Source organism: Leucoraja erinacea, chromosome 17, assembly GCF_028641065.1.
Source record: "Leucoraja erinacea ecotype New England chromosome 17, Leri_hhj_1, whole genome shotgun sequence".
Taxonomy (NCBI): Eukaryota; Metazoa; Chordata; class Chondrichthyes; order Rajiformes; family Rajidae; genus Leucoraja; species Leucoraja erinaceus.
Window position 1 is genome coordinate 12730771 of NC_073393.1, and position 24454 is coordinate 12755224.

Genomic DNA, 24454 nt, shown 5'->3' on the forward strand with positions numbered 1-24454 from the left:
CCATGCAGGTCCTCCAAAATAGATTCAATTTACGGTGGCCAGTTATGTGGGAGGAAACCAGAGCACCTGGAGGAAACCCCTATGGTTAAAGGGAGAATATACAAAGTCCGTACAGACACCAGCCATAGTCAAGATCGAACCCAGGTCTCCTGCGCTGCAAGGCAGCAACTCTGCCGCTGTGCCACTGTGCCACCCTGGAGAATACTGGAGCACCTGAAGAAAACCCGTAGGGTCAAAGAGAGAATGTGTATAAACTCCACACAGACAGCACTGGATGTCAGGATTAAATCTTGAAGCAGCAGCCCCGCTCACTGTGCCGTGGTACTGATTGAACCTCTGAAGGTCAATTTTTATGTTGGTGGCGCCTTATAGTTGGCGAATAATTGGCAAAGGTTGTACGGGTTGATCTGTCTATAATGTCCAAACAGTGTTTTAAATGTTTCTGCCCCATATTTCAATATAAGGAAGGACTGCATCTGATACCAAGTGAATGATCACAGAATTTCCTATTGCAAACATCAAAAGTTCACTAATACAGAATTTATATGTTCATAAATCATTGGAGCAGAATTAGGCCATTCAGCCCATTAGCATTTAGGACAAGCTATGCAGAGTATGTGAATGTAAGGGGTGGCACAGTGGTGCAGCAGTAGAGCTGCTGCCTTACAGTGCCAGAGACCAGGGTTAGATCCTGCCTACAGATGTTGTCTGTATAGAGTTTGTACGTTCTCCCTGTGACCAAGTGGGTTTTCTCCAGATGCTCTGGTTTCCTCCCACACTCCAAAAACGTATGAATTTGTAGGTTAATTGGCTTTGGTTAAATTGTAAATTATCCCTAGTTTGTGGGACAATGCTAGTGTATGAGGTGATGGCTGGTTGGTAGGGACACGGTGGGCTGAAGGGCCTGTTTCCGCGCTGAATCTCTAAAGTAAAGTCCAAAGCGTGCAAACAATATGGTCTGGTGAGAAGAGGTGAATGAGTGTAATTAACTCCTCAATGTTGGAGGCGTTGGATAGGGTGAAGACATTTACATCACTTTGCTTATCCTTTCCGCAGACTCGAAAGATTTTGCAGAGACATCATTTATGATATCTTACCAGCCACTGATTTGAGTTGGCCTGCTATAGAATAAGTCTGCTTTCAGATACACTGTGTGGCCTCTTCTATATTGGCATATGGGACAAGCCATGAGTATGTAAGTACACAGTTAACTATTGAGTCTTCAACATAGCATGACTTTGACACACTGTTGTATCAGGTAATAGTTAGCTACAAGTCACTATATATTGTTTAGGAAGGAATTGCAGTTGCTGGTTTGAAGAAGGGTTCCGACCCGAAACATCACCTATTCGGAACCCTTTACTCCAGAGATGTGCCTGACCCACTGAGTTACTCCAGCGTTTTGTATTATGTATTTTTGATGGCTTTATCTTTGCCATTTACCACTGAAGGGCACACACAGCCAAGACTTGTCCTAGTATGAACAGCCTCAAATGTCCTGACCCGCAGTCCATCTCCAACCTCACCAAAGACAGGTGAGATATACACACCTATCCCATTTCTGGTAGAAAAAGCTGTCCTTTATTTCCTTGCAAAACAAGAAGGGGCACAAATCAAAACGGATTCTTTGGTTGTGAGGCACCAAACAAAGTTCAACAAAGCCAACGAGGCTTGACACAACCGCTTGTTACAGCCTCTATATTGCAGACATGTTGCAGGAGGTGGGGTGGCTCCAGGTGACGGGTTTGAACGCGGAACCCGCCGCTCGCTGCAACCATCCGGCCGGAGGACAGCGGGTGACACTCGGACTGACATGGCGGCGGCGGGTGCTGCTAGGCAACGGGCGTGAGTGAGTGAGGGCGGCGGCGGCGAGATGTTCCTGGTGAATTACAGCAGCAGTGAGGAGGATGAAGAGGAGCCGCGGCCGGGGGTCCGGGTAGATGTTGGAGCCGCCGCCGCCTGCAGCGAGGAGTGAGTATTCAGTGGCTTGTTGGGTCTGGGCTGGAGATGTAACGCCAAAACATTCCCTCTCCCTCCCCTTCTTCTATCCTCCATCTCTCCATCTTCTACCCTCTCCCCCCATCCTCTCCCCCTCTACTCCTGCCGTCACTACCATGTCCACTCCTTCCCTCACCACCGTCTCCTCCAATCCCTCCACTGTCACCTCCTCACCTTCCCTGGGGTGATTGACCTGCACAACCATCTTCCCTTGTGTGAGGCATGACCCAACCGTTGAGGTGCATGCCATCGATACCCATTGGCTTAGTTGCTACCAGGATTGCTTGATGCCCTCCATGACCAAATGCCTTTTGAAATCCTTGAGAATACTCTTATTTCACCTGTGAGTTCTCAAGATAAGGCTGAAACATTCACTTTATGTTATAACCATATAACCATATAACAATTACAGCACGGAAACAGGCCATCTCGGCCCTACAAGTCCGTGCCGAACACCTATGTTCCCCTAGTCCCATCTACCTGCACTCAGACCATAACCCTCCCATCCATATACCTATCCAATTTATTTTTAAATGATAAAATCGAACCTGCCTCCACCACTTCCACCGGAAGCTCATTCCACACAGCTACCACTCTCTGAGTAAAGAAATTCCTCCTCATGTTACCCCTAAACTTCTGTCCCTTAATTCTGAAGTCATGTCCACTTGTTTGAATCTTCCCTACTCTCAATGGGAAAAGCTTATCCACGCCAATGTTCAGCGAGAAGAGTTAGGAGAATTTTCCATGGTAGACAAAAGTGCTGGAGAAACTCAGCGGGTGCAGTAGCATCTATGGAGCGAAGGAAATAGGCTCCATAAATGCTGCTGCACCTGCTGAGTTTCCCCAGCACTTTTGTCTACCTTTGATTTTCCAGCATCTGCAGTTCCTTCTTAAACAGGAGAATTGTCTATCGCAGCTTCCTCCTGAGATCCCCACAAATGAAGCTTGTTTTTAAGAGTCATGATAACTCGAAATTTCACCTATCTATGTTCTCCAGAGAAGCTGCCTGACCCGCTGAGTTACTTCAGCACTTTGTGTCCTGTAAACCAGCATCTGCAGTTCCTTGTTTCTGCTAGTTTTTAGCCAGTTGGTTTATCCCATTTAATGTTATGAAACGGCTGAGAACAATGAAGACAAGAAAGACACAAAAAATTGGAGAAACTCAGCGGGACAGGCAGCATCTCTGGAGAGAAGGAATGGGTGATGTTTCGGGTCGAAATCCTTCTGCAGACAAAGGGTCTCGACCCGGAAACATCACCCATTCCTTCTCTCCAGAGATGCTGCCTGTCCCGCTGAGTTACTCCAGCTTTTTGTGTCTATCCGGTGTGTAGACCAGCATCTGCGGTTCCTTCTGACACATGACACGAAAGACATTGAGAGCAGACCATGTCCATGTTGTAGAACTGAACACTTGCATTCCAGGGCTAACTGTGTCTTTAGCCGATAGTTGCACTGACATCCACCTGATAATGTGTAAAATTGCCCAGTTATGGCCTGCTCACACAAAGGACGACCAATCCAAACCTGATTGGTCCAAGTTAGTCTACTCTCAAACAACAGCAACGTGATGGAAAATTAAGATCAACATTTCTGTCAAGCTCCACTTACTCTCCAAAGATCTCCCTGGAGAAGGATGGACCTGACGGGCTGCCCGCGGCCACAAGCCTGGTTCATTGCTGCGAAGAAGGATCCAGCTGCCTGTGCGGGAAGCTCAAAAGCCTCCAAGCTGGGCCCCAAAGGTGAGTGGAGGAGGGGGAGGGAGCCGTTGGCGATGTGGGACACAAGGAATGGGCCAGGAGGAGATGGACTGGGGTATTGCCTCCATCACCCACAAGGTCGCCTGCAGAAAGCGTCCCCACGACACAAAGGCAGTCGGGCAAGGAGAGGGACGTCAGTTTGTGGCACAAACCTGTTGAGGGCGATGGGTGAGGCCCTGCAGCAGCCTACATACAAGATACAAGATAGATTTATTTGTCACATGTGTCAGATGGCACAGTGAAATGAGATTACTATACAGCCATACAATAAAAATAAAGAACACAATACACGATAGAATTCAACATAAAAACATCCCCACACAACAGAATTAAATTTTCCCACTGTGAGGGAAGGCACCAAAGTCTTGGGGGTTACCTGGAGTTTATCTGCATCGGGGGCGCTCCAGTACATTCAGCATGTGGATTGAACTGTGGACATTCTCATTTTCTTTTTGTAAATGGTGCCAAAATATAGCGACTGCATGTATGAGCTATGCACAAAGAATTTCACTGTGCAGAGCATATTTGAACCATTGAGATCTGCTCACAGATCCCTAGTTTGGGTTTCACCACTACATTGATGTGCAGGCAGGATTTGAATCAGTGTGGGGTTGAGGAGGACTGAAACACTGAAGCTCGTAAATATGAAGGGCACAGCGGTACAGTAGTTGGAGTGTTACCTTGAACAGTGATCTGAATTGCTAGACAGCGCTGCAGGAAACATAAAAAAAACTACCTTAAAACTTAAAAAAAAACCCACTACACTAGCACTATCCTACACACCAGAGACAATTTACAATTTTACCAAAGCCAATTAACCTACAAACCTGTACGTCTTTGGTGTGGGGGAGGAAACCAGAGCACCAGGAGAAAACCCATGCGGTCACAGGGAGAGCGTACAAACTCCGTACAGACAGCACCCTTGGTCGGGATCGAACCCGGGTCTCTCACGCGGTAAGACGGCGACTCTACCATTGCGCCACTGTCCCGCCCTAATTACCCTAGATGCTGAGTTACTTCAGCTTTTTGTGTCCTTTAGCCGCACATAAATGGCGGGGAAGTGCTCGGGCTGATTATAAAAGTGTGTTGTTTTGTATTTCAATCGGTGATTGACGCACAGAGTGAAGTCCCAGCGCCTGCCAATCCCAGAGAGTGTGATGGGAATGTTCTCGCAATCAGAGGAGCACCTAGACGATAGCAGTAAACACGATGGTCGAATCCGCAGCTTCCAGCACCAACGAGGGAACTGGTCAACACTGGTCTATGTGGAGTGTGAGTTACATCAACAAATACGTTCATTGATTTATTGGTGATAACATTAATTGTGATCAGCCACACAATGACGGCAAGAGCAGATCATTGACTCAGTATCCTAAAACCTGGTACTCGTTTCTTGATAACCCAAAATCTTTCCACCGCCTATAAGACAAGGGTAATGGGCATGATGGAACTGCTCCCCACATACTTCTGAGTGAAAAAGTTGCCCCTCAGTTTCCTATTAAATCTTGCTCCTCTCACCTTAGATAAGTCCTCTGGTTTTTGATTCCCCTATCCTTTGTAAAAAAAGACTGTGCATTCATCCTATCTATTATTGTCAAGATTTTATACAGTTCTATAAGATCACCCATCCTTCAAAGGAATAAAGTTCTCACCTGGCCAACCTCTCCCTAAAGCTCAGCCCATCAATTCTTGGCAATATCCTCGTAAATCTTCTTTGCCCTCGTTCCAACTTAATGATATGCCTCCTATGGCAATGCACCAAAACGGAACACAGTACTCCAAATGTGGCATCACCGTTGACTTATAAATCTGTAACATAATGTTCCAACCTCTATACTCAATACCCTGACTGTTGAAGGTCAACATACCAAAAGCCTTTTTTTTACGACCCTATCTACCAGTGATGCCACTTTCAGGGAACTATGTACCTGCACTCCTAGATCCCTCTGCTCTACAATACTCCCCAGGGCTCCGAGGTCCTGCCCTAGTTTGATTTCCCCAGAAGCAACATCTCACACATATTGTCATGAAACTCCATTAACCATTTCTCAGCCCACTTGCCCAGCTGATGAAGAGTCTGAAGTCATTTTTGGTAACCATCAGACATGATGGAAAGAAGGTCATAAATGAAAAACAGAAACAATTCTATATCCTATCGCCACATCCTCTGATTATTTCAAGATGCCTAACAGCCAAATTTCAACAGTCAAAACTCAAATTTCACTGTACCTTAGTTGGTGGTTAAGTGACAATAAACACAAACTTGAACTTGAACAGTATTGACTCCACGAATAAAAATGAAATTAATCCCAGAACCGACATCTTTTTGCTGACAATAATTGACAATGAAGAGAAAAGTTTTGTGTACATTATTACAAGTAGAATATGTGGTCCTTTAATCTTTTGCTGGAGCTATGATTCTCAGCTGAGCAGGAACAGATTTGTTATGGAAATGGGTCCAGGTTTATCATCACTCAAAGTGAAATGTTCTACAAAAGTGACAATTTCTGTTCATGTGATCCATTTAATGTAGTAGAAATATCAAAGGCTCTTCACAGAAACGTTATCAAACAAATGTTTGGGCTATGTCAGAAGAAAATTAGAGATTTTTAAGATGAGAGAGTTTTAAAAGTGTCTCGAAGAAGTAAAAGGGTCAGATTCATTTAAAAGTGTCTCGAAGAAGTAAGTAGAGTCAGATTTATGCAACGTGGAAACAGGCCCTTTGGCCCAACTTGCCCTACCAACCAATATGTCAAATCCACACTAGTCCCACCTCCCTGTGTTTAGCCCATATCCCTCTAAACCTATTATATCCATGTACGTGTTTAAATGATTCTTAAACATTGCAATTGTACCTGCCTTAACCACCTCCTCCAGCAGCTCGTACCTTACACACGCCACCCTTTGTGGAGGTTTGAATTCCAGTTTAGGATGGTGTAGTTGAATGCACTGCTGCTGATAACAGAGCAATGAAATTCTGTGACGTTTGGGAATCCAGAATTGATAGTTGAATGCACTGCTGCTGATAACAGAGCAATCTCCCCGTGACCACGAGGGTTTTCTCCGGGAGCTCCTGTTTTCTCCCACACTCCAAAGACGTACAGACGTATGGGTTAATTGGATTTGTTTAATTGTAAATTGTGCCTACTGTGTGTGGGATAATGTTAGTGTGCGGAGGTCGCTGGTCAGCACGGACTTGCTGGGGGGCCCCAGGGCCTGTTTCCACACTGTATCTCTAAAGTAAAAACTAAAATAGACCCAAATGATGGAGTCACTCAGCAGGTCTGGAAGCATCTCTGGAGAACATAGACAGGTAACACTTTGGATCTGGACCCTTCTTCAGCTATAGTCCTATGTACAGGGGCAATGCTGACGCCACAATGTCTCTGCTGTTATCTTGGGGAAGGGGTTAACCAAGTGAGGGAATTAAGGAGTGCATGAATTGAGATTACCCTTGAGTCATTTTGCTAGTTTCACTGCTTATATCCGAAGATAGAGACAAAAAGCTGGAGCAACTCAGCAGGACAGGCAGCATCTCTGGAGAGAAGGATTCTGGTTTAAAATGAAGATAGACACAAAATGCTGGAGTAACTCAGCGGGACAGGCAGCATCTCTGGAGAGAAGGAATGGGTGACGTATCGGATCGCTACTTTTCATCTGAAGAAGGATCTCGACCCGAACCGTCACCCATTCCTTCTCTCCAGAGACGCTGCCTGTCCCGCTGAGTTACCCCAGCATTTTGTGTCTATCTTCGTATATATGTACATATGTATAATGTTAGGGGTGGTGAGGATTAAAGATGGCAGAATGGAGACATTTGAAAAGAACGTTGACAATTGTCGAGGTGTTGAGGAGATGGGACATATGAGTCGGGATACAGCATGATGATTGCAGTCATCCTAATGCTTAGCTAGAAGGAAGTTCTGTCCATGCAATGCTGGATTTGAGATCATCTGACAATTTAATACAGTACTTCCCCTTTGGTGTATTGGTGCACCACTGATGCCCTCTGGTGGTATCAACATGCAGATTAAATAGAAAGCGGGTTGGAAAACAATGCAGTACCCTGTATTGAAATGTTTGTATTTGTTACATGCTGAACTATGAACTGTGCTTAACACGGCAGGACACTTCTTTGAAGTCGAAGAATGAATCCCAGCTCTCCTAAAATGTTCCGACAAGCAAGATGACATTTCACTAAAACATTCAAAAATCTGACAGGGTTGGACAGATTACATGTGTGGAGAATGTTTCTCCTGGTTGGGGAGGAAGCAGATTCTTGAATAGGGGCAACTCAATCTCAGAATTCAGGATAAGACACTTCAGACTGAGATCAGCAGAAATCTCTTTACCCAGAGGGTATAGACCTGTGGCTTCCCCTACTACTGTGGGGGGGGGGGGGCACAATGGTGCAGAGGTAGAGTTACTGCCATACAGCGATGGAGACCTGGGTTCAATCCTGACTACGGGTGCTGTCTGTTAGTTCTGCTGCTTTTTTTCTGTCGCCAGAAGTTACATATTTCAGAGAACAATAAAATATGACTTTGACAAATAACAAAGATGGTATAATTAACACAGGCTAAGCAATCTAACCATCAATCATTAATCAGCAAGCAGGTTCAGAATAATGCAGCATTTTCTCATGGATGCTAAACCGTTTTCTGTGCAGGGCCTTTAAAATTAATATGCACGTGTTTTCCATCAGATTATCCTGAAGAGGAGTTTGTGGAACTAATTGATCTATTACTGACACACCTGCAAGTGCACAAGCTGCCGATGACTCGGGTAACGGAGTTCCATGTAAGTCTGTCACAGACCGTGGTACTGCGCCATCATTGGATAAGCATTTTTGTGGAGTCGTTAAAGGAAAAGATGACCTTTTTTGACAGGTACGATTGGAGTTTCTGTGAAGTTGATGCAAGGACATATCTCTGCAATAAATCAAATGTATTTGTGTTTCAGCAATCATAACTGATTATATATATACACAATAACAGTACATAACTACCAAAGAGACTCAGCGGGTCAGGCAGCATCTGCGGAGGGAATGGACAGGAGATGGATGCAAATTGCTGGAATAACTTATCGGGCTGGGCAGGATCTCTGGAGAAAATGAGTAGATGAAGTTTCGGGTCAAGACCCTTCTTCAGACCCTACACACGAGGGAATGGACAGGCAGCGTTTCAGGTCGGAACCCTTCTTCAGACTGATGGAGTAGGAATGAGGTTTCCCTAGCACTCCACATCAGTCTAAAGAAGGGTCCCGACCCCAAATGTCGCCCATCTCCTGCACAGCTGTCTGAACTGCTGAGTTACTCCAGCACTTTGCTGGGATATGAGGAAAGAATAGGGGATTGAAGCCCCTTTACATTTTTGTTCAAAGACAGGTACAGTGGTCATTGTGTGGTCTTGACCCCATCAGGCCATCATTGCATGAGTTTTGTCACAATGCTGACTGGACATGGAAAGATAGATTTGGTTAATGGGCAAACATGGCAAGGACAGCAGAGTGAACATGCACTTATAGTGAGTGGCGCAGCGGTAGAGTTACTGCCTTACAGGGCCAGGGACCCCAGTTTGATCCTGGCTACGGGTGCTGACTGTACGGAGTTTGTACGTTCTCCCCATGACCTACGTGGGTTTTCACAGATTTCCTCCCAAACGCCAAAGACTTACAGGTTTATAGGTTAAATGGCTTGGTATAAATGTAAATCGTCCCTAGTGAGTGTAGGATAGTGTTAATGTGCGAGGATTGCAGGTCGGTGCAGAACCAGTGGGCCGAAGGGCCTGTTTCCCCACTGTACAAAACTAAACTAACTTATGCAGTTCCATGTACAACCATGTCACAAAATGATGTTCCCTGTTTTAATGAGACTCAATAACTGGAATATCTCCATTTTGCTGCAGGTTTTACTGCCTTTCGGATAAAGTGAAGATCTACACTAATGAAGAGAAGACCAGGTATAAAACCGGCATGAATTATTTTTTTTCTGTTTTGATTGGAACATCTATGTACTGTGTGTTCAAAAATAAATGTAAAATTATGCAAATCTATTGTTAACTTTGATTTTCAGCAGTTTAATAGAACTCAATAAAGCCATGGGGTATATGAGATGGTTCTGCTTTTCTCTCAGAATATGTAATGTATGGAAATTAGGTAGTTCGTCTTTGGCAGTCTCTTGGGATTGAGGATGTCCTGATTCTAGTCCAGCTTTATGGGTCCTGAGGTCCAATTTGGGAACCACAAATTCTTCCACTGATCGGATAGCAGATGTTTTACAGGATGTAAAGGTGGATATTTATGAATAGTTTGTACATTTAATCTAAGGTGCTTATACTTAAATATCACCATACCTCTTTACATTGAATGTATGTTGGCCTTCATAAATCGCCATTCAAAATTCTCTCATTAATAGAGGCTCAACTTTTATCTCTCTGATTTAACGTTCAATGCCCTTTTCTGTCCACTGGATTATCAAAGTTAAAATATAATGAATGTTATCAATGTCAGTCAATGATGAATGTTGGCTTTCTTGACATGATGTATTCGTCAGTTGAAGTTAATCAGATATCCTATGAAACAAACCCTGAAGTGCAAGACTGGCACAGTTTCATATTCTGCACCGATATCAGTTTTTTAATTTTTGTTTTAGAGACATAGCTCGGAAACGGACACATCGAGTCTGCACCGACCAGTGATCCCCGCACATAGCACTACCCAACACACACTAGGGAAATTTACATTTATAGCAAGCCAATTAACCCAGAAACCTGTATGTCTTTGGTGGAAGGAAACCAAATATCTCGGAGAAAACCCACGTGGTCACGGGAAGAACGTACTAACTCCGTGTCGACTGCACCCGTAGTCGGGATGGAAACCGGGTCACTGGTGCTGCTGCCGCTGCAAGGCAGCAACTATCGCTGTGCCACCGTGCTGCCCATCAGGTGTTAATTGCGCTAATTAATTCTGATTTTACTGACATGAGGCTTTGATTGCTTCTGATATCCTGCTTTTGTTTTATGGGACTGACATGCCTCAAATGTTTTTAGAAATCACAAGTTGAGTTCAGTCTAAAATAACTTCACTTAGGATTACCTACAAGATTCTGAACTCTACTCGGGGAACTTGGTGACTTGGATCTCTTGGCTAATGGGCATGCTCAATTTTATCATACCGTGCGGGAAGCACTGGTAATGCTGGTCTTGCGTTTTTGATGGGGTGGAAGATTGCAACCTTCACGTGGTCCACCCTGTTTCAACGGATGCAATCAACCTGGCGTGCACAATCAAATAAGATCAAATAGAACACGTTGCCCTACAACTTTAGGCTGTGCACGCCATATGCAAGAAGAAGAAGGGTTTTTGATGTTGCTCTAATAGTTTCATGTTCAGCCTACATTTGACTCTTGAGATAATGGAGCCTACTTTGTTTTACTTGTTGGCCAGGACCTTCCTTGGTCTAGAGGTTTCAGCTGGCAGCAACTATCTACTGGAACTGCTCAAAGAAGTGGATAAATCCATGGAGGAGTTTAACCTGAAAACTTATCATAAGGTTTGAGCTCTTTATTTATCTTGCATCTTGGTACATAAATATTGTTCATTATTATACAATATACAGGTCGAACACCGATTTTCCGGCACCCTTGGTTTCAGAACCTTCTCGTATTATGTTTCCTGGTCCAACAGAGTTCATGTAATAATGATACAGCAATAAGCCTCTGATCCACTAATCCCTCCTAGTTCAAATCTTGACATTGTATCAGCTTCCCTTTTGTGGTTAATGCTTCCAGACTATTTTAAGGATGCAAAGGGCAGCACAGTAGCGCAGCGGTAGAGTTGCTGCCTTACAGCACCAATGACCCAGGTTTGATCCTGATGACGGGCGCTGTCTATAAGGAGTTTAAACGTTCTCCCCGTGACTGTGTGAATTTTCTCCGGGTGCCCCGATCTCCCGCATTCCTAAGATTTGTAGGTTAATTGGCTTCTGTAAATTGTCCCTTGTGTATAGGATGGATCTAGTGTTTGAGTGATCGCAGGTCAACATGGATTCGGTGGGCTGAAGAACCTGCTTCCACACTATACCTCTAAGCAAAACTAAACTAAAATCATACCATTGTGATTGTTGCTGCTTCTTGGAGGAAAGTAGTTCCATGGGCTGTATGATTGATGTTACAAGTATGTATGGAGGCTTGCACTATTTTTGTAAGGATCCTCTCATGACTCTTTCAAAACATTGTGATGTCCTACAGAACAGTAGATGCGTGTTCTAAATGTAACTGCATAAAAAAGTCTTGTCCCAAAGCCTTCACATTCATCTTTCATAGAAAACACAGAAGACATTTTTCAAAGGCTTTGTGTTGTAACATTTGCAAGCACTCTTTCATGTGTATAAAATTTGCTGCTTGAATTTTGACAGAGCCCTTCCTTTCACATCAGTGTGGCCTGGTGCTTGGGGGATCTGACTGCTGAACTCGAGAAACACCAACATGAGTTGCAGGTCAGTCCTGAAATGAAAGAACAAATAACTATATTGGTGGTCTTTTTATTTTTGCAAATCTGACCACTTAAAATCAAATATCTGTTATATTTATAGGATCTTTTAGGAAGGAAGAGAATGGAAAAATAAGAGTCATATTTTGGCAGGTTTGACGTAATGAATTTTGAAAAGCCTTTTCTGTATCCAACATGTCGCCATAATTGGCCCTTTCAAAATGGTCTTTGTTGGCTTGCATAACATTATGGCACAACTTTGCCTATTTCTTTGAAAGTCAAATCCCAGTGTCAATCATTTAGTTACAAATTGGCTTTGCTGAATTGTATCATTCTTTACCTTTTCCTGACAACTCGCTGTGTTGTGCGAGTAAAATAATCGCTGACAGTTAGTTTGGTTGCTTGTTGCTAAAGGAAATGAGGGAACCTAACCTAACAAACCTTTTAGGGATTCAATAATTTGAGAAGAGTGGAGAGAACATTTAAGCTTTAGCTGTCAAAGTTTATCAATACAATTATGGGCGGCACAATGGCACAGCGGGCAGAGCTGCTGTTTCACAGTGCCAGAGACCCAGGTTCAATATCCAATGTCTAACCTTCCACAAGAACAGTAGACATTGCTGGGCAGTCATGAATAATGTTTATACAGGTGCACAACCTTTTATCCAAAAGCCTTGGGACCAGACACTTGTCGGATTTCGGACATTTTCGGATTTCCGAATGGAAGATTTTTAGCGTAGATTAGGTAGGTAGCGCGGGCGGCTTGAAAAGTCTGGAGCGACTGCCTCCTCCCTGGAGACCGGGGAATCATTGCATAAATGTTAGTCCAAGTTCCTGGCACATCGCGGAGCTGGGGGCTCTGTCCGGCCGCGGGCGGCGCCAAGCTCCGACCCCGGCAACTCTACCCCTGGCTGCGAGGCGCTCCAAATTTGACGGATCCGCGAATGTTGGGAAAGGCGGCCTCCGCGCCCTAGCTTACCGCACAGCGGGAGGCATTGCCCGATCCCGCTGGTATCCCAGCGCTGCGACGCCGCCGATTATTTGCGGAGCTGGGGTGGGGGGCGTCCGGCCGCGGGCGGCGCTGGATTTGGAGCGCCTCGCAGCCAATGGATCTGGTGCACAGCGCTGCGGAGATGCACAGGCCCGGTAAGGCATTGACCGCTCCCCCTGTCTTCCGACCAGGTGCTAAAGTTTACCCCATCCCTCATAAAAGCCCTCCAAACTTAACTTAAATTAAAATGATTTACAGATGTTTTTGTCTCCCCGGTCATTCCAGCTACAGTATACAGATGACCGTGGGTCGTTTCGGGTCAAGTTTGGCGCCAAACGCGAGCTTTGGTGTCAGACGACATCCTGGAAAAAATGGCCGGTTTTCGGATGCTTCACGTATAAAATGTTGATAGCAAAATATGTTGTAAACTATAGCTCCCGCCGCTTGGAGCCCGAATCAGGCTGTACAAAATGTTGTAATCAAAACATGTGAGTCACATTTGTCAATTAAGGTGCAGTGAAGAAAACTATGCAGATTACCAACTCCTCGATGTTAAGCCGCAGTGCGGACGGAGATACGATACGGAAAAAAAATCGCATCTCCGTCGAGGTAAGAGATTTAAAAAAGTCTCCCCCCACCCCCCACATAAAACAAGCTAGAGAACACTAAAACAAGCTCCATTTAACACATACTAAAAAGAAACAACAAAGGAGGGACAGACAGACTGTTGGCGTTGCAGCCATTGGTGGTGCCATTCAGTGGATTGGAGCAGAATACGGCCATTCGGCCCATCAAGTCTACACCGCCATTCAATTATGGCTGACCTAAATTTCCCTTTCAATCCCATTCTCCTGCCTTCTACCCATAACTCCTGGCACCCTTTTTTTTTAGGGTGATTCAACTATTTGTTAAATCTAGTTTTTACACAGCATTTTATTTTCCTTGCATCGAATTTCTCCTCAATAAAGGACAGTCTCATGTGTAATGATAATGCTGTTTTATTAGACAACACAAAGGATGTTACTATTTGCATCTGAAAGCTTGCCACTTTCTTCCTGGGATAACCTTCCTGAGCACAATAAGAATTGAGCATTTTTCACATTGTTATTGTTCATTTAATCTGTTATGTGACCTATCATGACCTTCACCTCTTTTATTTAATCTATTTTGCTAAACATACTTTTCCCTGTAGGTGATTAAAGCAATTAAAACTACCCTTCTGCCAACAGAGAGCACTATTTTTAAATCATTATATCAGACTGGGTGGAACTTGATCTGCTATGTGCAATTTGCCTCAAGGATAACAGAAACCTGAGCAATTAAAGTGTTTCTGGAGAAAAGGAATAGGTGAATAGGAGAGTCAGAGTCCCCCGACACCCATTCTGAAGAAAAGTCTCGACTTGAAACGTCACTTATTCCTTCTCTCCAGAGATGCTGCCTGACCCACTGAGTTACTCCAGCTTTTTGTGTCTATCTTTGGTGTAAACCACAATCTGCAGTTCCTTCCTACACAATTAAAAATTTTCAAGTCTTGTGTTGTATTTCAAAATGAAAACATTCCAATCAATATGTTTTGGCAGTGTATCTGATACAATGCAAACCCAAGTCTGAAATGTTGCTATTGTTTGCAGGACATGGTGGATAAATTTGAAAACAGTGCCAGAATCCTCCAACACTACGCAGATCAGGTTCGATGCAAGACAGGAAACAAAGTGTTCTCGTTTTCCTTGCGATAGCGACGGAAGCAATCTCTTTGAGGGCTCAACTTGAAGGTGGAACTTGACCGCTGGCTGAAATAATGCTATAACAACGACGTTACCTCAGTGCCAGTCATGGATCACGCATAATGTCTAGTTCATCAATGTACGGACTAGTCCTTTTTGAAAAATGAAGGTAACTGCACTTTTACATGGAGCAACAAAATTAAATGTGTAAAAATAAGATTTAGTCTTGAACTCAACGCTGGAGTGAAATGGGTGAACACAAATAATTTAAAAGCCATTATATATCTGGAGATAACTGCCTTAATGTCAGTGGTCTGACGAAGTCTATTGCTAAGTTACAAACAATGTTTATAATATTTTCACCACATGCACTAAAGTGGTTTAAAATATTGCAAAACAGCTGAGCTTTACTGTATTTAAACATTTTCCTATTTTTGTTTGTCTATCTTTTTATAAACCATTTTTCATGGACTTTCATATTAAACCAAAGATTGAAGATTTGAATAACTTGTCGTTGCAGTCTTCTCAATGTTTCTTAGAGTAAAAAATAGTTTCACCTGAAACTTCAAGCTGACACTATCTGCAAAGAACACTAAGCTACTTTCTATAATGTTGTAGTTTGAATGTTAAAACAGAAAGGTCCCAACGCAGGAGTGGCTTCGTGACAAGTCTGTGAATATCCTTGATTGGCTCAGCCTGAGCCCGGACTTGAACCCGATCGAACATCTCTGGAGAGTCCTGAAATTAGCTGTGCATCGACGCTCCCCATCCAACCCAACAGAGCTTGAGAGGATCTGCAGAGAAGAATGGGAGAAATTACCCAAATACAGGTGTGCCAAGCTTGTAGCGTCGTACCCAAGAAGACTTGAGGCTGCAATCGCTGCCAAAGGTGCCTCAACAAAGTACTGAGTAAAGGGTCTGAATACTTATGTAAATGTGATATTTCAGTTATTTCTGTTTAATCACTTTGCAAACATTTCTAAAGACCTGTTTTCACTTTTTTATTATGGGGTAGTGTGTGTAGATTGATGTTAAAATAAATTAATTTAATCCATTTTAGAATAAGGCTATAATGTAACAAAATGTGGAAAAAGTGAAATGGTCTGAATGCACTGTACATGGATAGGCCAGGTTTGGAGGGATATGGACCAACGCAAGCAGGTGGGACCAGTGTAGCTGGGACATGTTGGCCAATGTTAGCAAGTTTGGCCGAAGGGCCTATTTCCTCACTATGGCTATTTGCTTTAAAGTTCTGTAGGTTACCCCAACTTCAATAAAGGATAATACCTGTTTAAGTGTTTTTAAATGGTTAGTTGTTTTGAGCCAGATAGTCTATTACTGGTTGAGGTTCTGGATGTATTAAATATAACATAGTATAGAGGCTACTTTAGTTATCTTTTAGTTAGTATAGCAATTATTTCCCTCATTGTTACAATCTACTTGCAATACTCTAAATGAACAGAGGGAGGAGACAATTGGATTGGGTCACACAAACACTTCAAGAGCACGTGGCACTTCAAATAGAGAACATCAGTAAAGATGAAGGGTCATTAACCTGAAATGTTAACTGGGTTAACATCAGAAACTAAAGTAGTCATCTATGCATGGAACCGCAAGAGGTGCACCATGTCGTCAATTAATATTTCACCTATTTTTAGTGCAGATAGTCATAAAAATCGGAATTTCATCAAAGCTAGGTCCGAGTTTCTTTTATTTCATGGACTTCAAAATGCAATTTATTTTTTAGAAAGGCTGACCACAGAAACCAAACATCAGAGGAAACGCTGAGAAAATTTCACTGGGGCCTCCCCGAGTCATTTCTCAGAAACATCAATAAGTGTGTCATAGCCACGCACCCAAGCTGCGATCTTATTTTGGGAACTTCAATCCAAGGGGTGAATTTTATTTTAGTCTTTCCATGCAGCACAGTAACAAAGCAGTAGAGTTGCTACCTTACAGCGCCAGAGACCTGGGTTTGATCCGGTCGGAGTTTGTACATTCGCCGTGGGTTTTCTCCGGGTGCTCCGGTTTCCTTTCACACTCCAAAGAAGTACAGGTTTTGTAAGTTAATTGGCTTCAGTAAAGATTGAAAACTGTCCCTAGTGTGTAGCTCATTGGTATAGTATGGGTGATAGCTGGGCAACACAGATTCAGTGGGCCAAAGGGCCTGTTTCTATACTCCATCTCTAAAATCTAAACGTCTAAATCTACATTTCACAATCAGAGTACATTTCATATCATCATAGCTAAGCACACATGCCTAATTCGATAGTGAATGGTGGAGCCCGACACTATCTCACCTGAAAAAAATAGTAGCAGTTTACTTCACTGAACTTGTACTAACCTGGTTCCTGCTCTCAAAGGATAGTCTTACTTCATTCAGATCAATTAAAACCAATTATTTCAGACTATCCACAGCCATAAATTGCATTTATTGATCAATACTTTTCTCTATTCACCTTCACTGGATACCAAGTCTGACTATTAGCAAATCTATGTATCCAATTTGACCACAAGCAGAATGTCACCTCACATATCCTCTGCTTTAAAAAGATCATCCACTTTAACTTTTAATATTACCTGCCTCTACCTCCACATGTATCCACTTCCAGTCTAATGTTCTGTGCAAAATTAGATCATATACTCATTCTGGGTCCTAGACTTCATTTGCATAGATAAGCTCTATAACGAACTGACGTTATAATATTGTAAAATGCTTCTGGTGTTCAATCCCTCATCCTCTTTAACCTTGTCCTAATATCTGGATCTTTCACAATCACCTGGTGCAGTTTTGAAGCCAAGCATTCTGCAACTTTTCTAGATACCCCAAAGTCTTCCACCATCTGCACCTACAAGTCAAGAGTGTGAAGCAACACTTGCCGTGATGATTTTGGTGATTGCAAGTCCAAAAATACTCGACAAGCTCAACATTTCAAAGCGCTCCATTTGAATGGCACTCCATCCACTACCTCGAGCATTAATTCAGTCACTAGCAGTGTACAGGGGCATCAGCATTTACCAAATACAAAATACATTCCAGTACTTACTCAAGTTCAAGTGAGTTTATTGTCATGTTGAACTGCAGATGTTGAATATTGATATTTTTTAAATGGTATAAGCCAGTTCCGCATAATGAAATGTTTTCATAATTCTTGCATAATGGCTTCTATTATCTTTAATCTCAGAACTAAATTTCATTTCTGCTTTTGAATTTTTCTTGGTTTATTTTGGAGAAGTCGGTCAAATATGACCAGTATAAACTTACATAATGTTCATTTCCCACTGATCTGTGGTTAGTCTCAAGACCATCCGAGCTTAGTGGTTTCAAGCCATTTAATTTCTTGAGACTGGCCGATTTATCCTGACATTTTTTCAAGGGTTTTCTCAAGAGAAAGATGTAATATGTGAAAAGCACAATCTTGTCCCTGTTGGAAATCAGAAACAGACAGACACTGGGAAGGAATGTCAATGTCAGGCACCATAAATCATACAGCACTGGTCCTTCGGCCCAACTTATCCATGTTCACTCATTCCTTCCCACTCAAACTACCCCCTCCCAGGTACTTTCACCTGCAGCCATAGATGTAAACCCTGTCCCTATAACACCTCCCTCGCCTCCATCACAAGGGCCACGTAAACCTCCCCTAACCTTATCCACTGCATCCAGTGTTTCTGATGTGGCCTTCTGTACATCAGCAAGACCAAGTGCAGACTCGGCGACCATTTCGCAGAATACTTGTGCTCAGTCCGCCCAAGGCCTAATGGATGTCCCGGTTGCGAACCATTTTATCTCTCCATCCCATTTCCACACTGACCTTTCTATCCCGGGCCTCCTCCATTGCCAGAACGAGGCCACACTCAAAGTGGAAGAAGAGCACTTCATATTTTGCTTCAATAGCTTACAACCCAATGGTATGAACATTAAAATTCTCCAAATTCAGGTAACCCCTAACCCCCCCCCCCCCACCCCCAATACTTTCCTGTTGCCCATCTGGACTCACACATGTAAGAATTGTCCATATAAAATTGTCCAGTGCCGAGTACCTAGAGCTTTTCAGCGTACTACATCCAGATCCAGTATAGGTGTAATAAACCGTAAAAATCTCCCAATTTTGTAAGAGGAATAGTAGATCATAAATGGTGTTCTTTGTACGTGGAGATTGGGACTGAGTGGTGTGATTAAGCTCTAAAACCTTATTGTTTGAAAAACATAATCAAAGAACATTTAAGAAAATACGTTCAGGCTTTGGAAAGCACATACCTTTCAGGGCTAAGAGTCGCAGGGTAATTAATTTATCTCATTGAAGCCGAGGAAACCGAACAGTAATTGCAGTTCAGGCCATTCTTGTCTTGGTTTGAGATTAATTGGAGAATTAATTTGAAACTAATTAGTTAGGGAAAATAAAGCTAATTTATTCCTACTGAAAAATTGTGGATAATATTTAGTTTAGTTTATTGCCACATGTACCGGAGTATAATGAAAAGCTATTTGTTGCATGCCATCCAGTCAGCAGTAACACTGTACATGATTACAATCGAGTCGCCCACAGTGTAGATACAGAATAAAGTGAATAACATATACTGCAAGGTAAAGTACAGTAAAGTCCGATTAACGATAGTCTGGGGATCTTCAATGATGGCGGTAGGCACCATAGATCGAAGAGATTGATACAACTGACGCAGTGGTCGATGTGATGGGGTTGATTTTCCAGGTGTGGCACAAATGCAGGGCAATTTGCACCCATGCTTCTTGGAACCCATCAAATGATGTGGGCATTTATTTTGGGATTGGTAAATACTCTTGTAATTAATGCCAATTAGACATTTCGTTCAGACTGCAAGGTCTGAATGACAAATAAAGGATTCATTTTCAATTCAATTTAATTCAAACCACTTCATGGCACAAAAGACTATGACGCACTTTGGCCCTTATTGTCTGTGATGTAACCATCCTAACTACCTGTCTGAGGAAGGGTCTCGACCCAAAACGTCACGCATTCCTTTTCTCCAGGGTTGCTGCCTGATGCGCTGAGTTATTCCAGAATTTTGTGTCTAGCTTCATCCTAACTACCTGATGTGCTTGTCAAAGCACAGGTAAAAAAAATGAATGATTCTGGTTAGGGTAAAGATGTAGCCATAGTACTAAACTGACCATTGATCCTGTTGCAATCTTGCCCTTCCAGGCCCCAGTTGGAATTGTACTTCCAAGTGCTGCTGGAGAAAGAATCCATACACAAGTCAGCACACAATCACTGCAGGTGAAACTTGTTTATTTACCATTGAAAAATATAACACTTGAGTAGAAACAGAAGCAGTGGTTACAGCAATGCGCCTTCAGTGATTAAATATGACCATTCTTAGAAGCTGGGTATGTGAACTGTACAAGCACAGATAACAGCATGAATACACAATTGTGATCAGACTCAGCCACCAGCTTTACAGTCCAAAACATTAATGTTTGGTCTATAAGTAGTAACAATTGGATTTACCTCCCTGTCTTGCCAGACCCACTATTCCAACCACCACGCTGCCACAGGTTGGAAGAAAGCACGGGGAGGGGCAAGTCACCACCCTACTCCAGAGTCTCTGCTTGTTTTATCCCATCCGCGGCAGTGTGCCTCTGGTACCCTGCCTAGCCTTTACCAAGAGCAGCCGGTACAGCAGGGCTGCACCCCCAGAGACAGCGCAATTAATGTTAGTTTTCCAATCAGTTATCAGCAATCAGAATACAAGGACAAGGCGGCAGAGCTTACAAATTTAGTCAGCATCCACAATGACCTGCTTTATGGCTGCACCCAGACTTTGCTGCCTTGAATATAGTGCCAAGTATCAAAAATATAACTGCCTTAAGAAAATATTCATGTCCATTAAGATATCGCTGGGCAAGCGCACCAACCAAATATTTGGAATTTGCTTCTACATTTACAGTTTACGAAATATTAAAATGTACGACAATATTGAACTCGACATATGAAACTGGTAACATCCAACATTTATAACAAAATTTCATAACTGGTATTCTAGCCTGGGCTTTGAATTGTCTGGAAACTTTTGAAAATGTATATTGGGACATGGCTGTTTTCTCTCAAGTAACTAGATGTCCTAATAAACCTCTCTTACCTGTTGTGTTGCAAATTGTATGAATTATCGATTCTCCATAAATTATCGTGGTGGTGAACTCAGAATTGTGTTCCCCAGACGTGGCAAAAGTGTAAATTCTTCTGTGAGAGCTATTTCTTTTGCTGTGATGGGGCAGAGGCAAGGAAGCACGCTTTGGTGATCACCTGGCTACAGACTAATGGACTCATCAATACCCTTTGATGCTGTCCCCCATCTTCCAAGTAAGAAAGTGTCCTGTGTCTATTGTGACTCATTTCCTTTCTGCAAATGTACACACAAGCCAATTGTGTTATTTCACCGCCACCAACCCATAAATTGTGCTCTTTCCCCACCCAAAACAAAAATTAAATTGTGTGCACAAAGTTTAAACATCTTGACTATCATAGGCATGCCGTGGCCTCAGTACAGTGAAGGCACAAAGATATATCCATTCAATACACAGCAAAATATTGCACGATCCTGCTAAAATATTCTTGGCAAAAGCAAACAAACAACCCCCTCCGCAGAAGTAAATGGGAAAGGTTAAGTTTTATTGTCTTTTTAGAATAATTATTTGTGAAATTGCACTCAAATCAAGTGACGTAAGGTTTAGGGAAGCAAAAGATATCTATTTTCCCCTTTCACTTGCATCCATTTTAATTTAAAGATGATTCAGAAATGATGCTTTCAACTAGTAGAAGGTGGGTTTGAAATTAGGAGGTAGCTGTATCATACTTAGTGTTTGGCAAACACAGCTAGAAGCAAATGTATGGAAGAGGTATTCATAAAGAGTTGGAACCTAAATTACAAAGAGTTAATATTACAAGGATGGGATCCAGTGGAAATCATACGTAACCTTTGTACTTCAATACATTCTCCATTGTCATAATAGGGATGACAGAATTTCTGCTCCCTGATATTTTCCTTGTCCATGTACTTCAACTTTGGTTTTGCAGAAGTACCACTGGGGGCATGAGGGACTGCAGATGCTGGAATCTGTGGCAAAAAAAAAAAAGCTTTGGCACTACAACAATTCTGTTTCCCATCCTGCATATGTTTTTTTTTGCTGGATGGAGTCTATTATACAGTGAACCTACAGGAAGTCGAATGGGGTGATGTTCACACCTTCATTTTGTTACCGGATCGTAGCACGATTTGCCAAACCTGCAATCAAATGCATCTTCAAGCAGTTAACTTTTTGACATCAAAAGGTTGCAAGACTTGCTTCTGTGAATCTTCGTTGTATGCCTAAACCACTGGACTTCACAAATCCCTCTCTGCCCTCAATCTCCAACATACACCCCAATATTCCATTATAATGAAATGATTATTAAAAAAAATAATTGATAGATGATGAGGTTCAGTTCAATGATGGAAAAGGCTCAGTGACCCACCCCTGTTCCAATGTCAGGTCAAAATCAGGAAGATTCAGTTCAGACACCACAATCAATAAAATGGAGAGAATCGAGATAATGCAGCATCTTTTGGGAATATGCATGCACCAATGGAATAAAGGTGCCACTAATTATCCACGGCTCCTTTGTTGGCGAAAGGGAATTAGTTGGATTGATGCACAGTCCTGTTCCAGTGAAGTCAGAGAGCAACCGTAGTTATGCGCACACCAATTCACAGTCAATGGAGTGCTTCAAGTCACTATAAAACTGTTAAGATTCAGAAAAACAAACGTTTCCTCCGACTTCCAGAGTAGTCACTATGAATTCACAGCGGAGGTAAATTAAATAGGATCTTTTGGATATAGGATATTGTAGAGATATTCAACAGCATATTTACATGTTCATTTCCTGGCAGTTCTTTCATGAAGACTTTGCCTTTCTGTTTCCCAGCCCATTCCTTGCACTTTAGGGCACTAACTAGGTTGACTGTCCCATCGCCATCCCCATTGACGGCTACGGGTTCCTGATTGGGGAAGGAAACGTAATGAAAGGACTCGGGCGTTGGCACTCCGGTTCCATACAGGCAATATATTGGGACGCCAGGGGCAGTCAACTTGTACACCAACGGCTCGGTGTCTTGCCGAATGAGCCAGCCTTCTTTGAAGTTGATGTCCTGGTAGAACTTCTGATAGTCTTTTATCGTGTAATTATACGTTGGCGTGGTGATGAATACCGTGTCCATTGACCAGGTGTTGTTGTAAGGGAGGAGCCAGTTGGTGGAGACTGCAGTCCGCTGCTGATCACGGATCTTCAATGGGCTGATGACAGGAACTCGATCATTATCTCCTGTAAGGTTAAGCAAGGTGTAAGCCATGCTCATTAACAGCACATAAAAAATTCATGCAACACAAGGTCAGGATCATTCTTCCACATCAACACAATCTCATCATTTCTCACTCCTGCATATCTATTTAGTTTAATTTAGTTTAGATACAGCACGGAAACAGGCCCTTCAACCCACCTAGTCCACGCCGACCAGCAATCCCTGCACACGAACACTATCCTACACACTAGGGACAATTTACAATTATACCAAGCCAATTAGCATTCAAACCTGTATGTCTGGAGTGTGAGAGGAAACCGGATATCCCGGAGAAAACCCACGCAGGTCACAGGGAGAACATACAAACTCCACACCCATGGTCAGGATGTAACCTGGGTCCCTGGCGCTGTAAGGCAGCAAAACGCACACGGCATTTAAAGCACACGGCATTGGGGGTTCAGTATTGATGTGGATAGAGAACTGGCTGGCAAACAGGAAGCAAAGAGTAGGAGTAAACGGGTCCTTTTCACAATGGCAGGCAGTGACTAGTGGGGGTACCGCAAGGCTCAGTACTGGGACCCCAGCTATTTACAATATATATTAATGATCTGGATGAGGGAATTGAAGGCAATATCTCCAAGTTTGCGGATGACACTAAGCTGGGGGGCAGTGTTAGGTGTGAGGAGGATGCTAGGAGACTGCAAGGTGACTTGGATAGGCTGGGTGAGTGGGCAAATGTTTGGCAGATGCAGTATAATGTGGATAAATGTGAGGTTATCCATTTTGGTGGCAAAAACGGGAAAGCAGACTATTATCTAAATGGTGGCCGATTGGGAAAGGGGGAGATGCAGCGAGACCTGGGTGGCATGGTACACCAGTCATTGAAGGTAGGCATGCAGGTGCAGCAGGCAGTAAAGAAAGCGAATGGTATGTTGGCTTTCATAGCAAGAGGATTTGAGTATAGGAGCAGGGAGGTTCTACTACAGTTGTACAGGGTCTTGGTGAGACCACACCTGGAGTATTGCGTGCAGTTTTGGTCTCCAAATCTGAGGAAGGACATTATTGCCATAGAGGGAGTGCAGAGAAGGTTCACCAGACTGATTCCTGGGATGTCAGGACTGTCTTATGAAGAAAGACTGGATAGACTTGATTTATACTCTCTAGAATTTAGGAGATTGA

At 43.0% G+C, this 24454-nt stretch overlaps 2 protein-coding genes across 4 annotated transcripts in view; one reads left to right on the top strand and one right to left on the bottom strand.

The window, feature by feature from the left end:
- The first annotated feature begins 1801 nt into the window (after nt 1-1801).
- On the top strand, nt 1802-21850 carry usb1 (U6 snRNA biogenesis 1). 3 transcript variants are annotated; one of them, XR_008724856.1, is made up of 8 exons: nt 1802-1971; nt 4876-5027; nt 8461-8644; nt 9662-9715; nt 11201-11306; nt 12171-12251; nt 14867-15128; nt 20143-21850. XR_008724856.1 is itself a non-coding variant. In XM_055648565.1 (7 exons), the coding sequence occupies exons 1-7, from the start codon at nt 1874-1876 to the stop codon at nt 14969-14971; spliced, it is 780 nt and encodes a 259-aa protein (XP_055504540.1). In that variant the 5' UTR covers nt 1802-1873; the 3' UTR covers nt 14972-15443. The 3 variants fall into 3 exon arrangements, 1 of the variants encoding a protein (XP_055504540.1); XR_008724855.1 differs by lacking the exon at nt 20143-21850 and adding an exon at nt 15595-16259; XM_055648565.1 differs by lacking the exon at nt 20143-21850 and having other exon boundaries at nt 14867-15443.
- The window catches only part of pla2g15 (phospholipase A2, group XV), a 32438-nt gene continuing 28196 nt past the window's right edge, over nt 20213-24454 (bottom strand). The window contains exon 6 of the mRNA XM_055648564.1: nt 20213-23298. Within this exon, the coding sequence (XP_055504539.1) occupies nt 22778-23298 (521 nt within the window). The 3' untranslated portion in view covers nt 20213-22777. The remainder of the gene's footprint in view (nt 23299-24454) is intronic.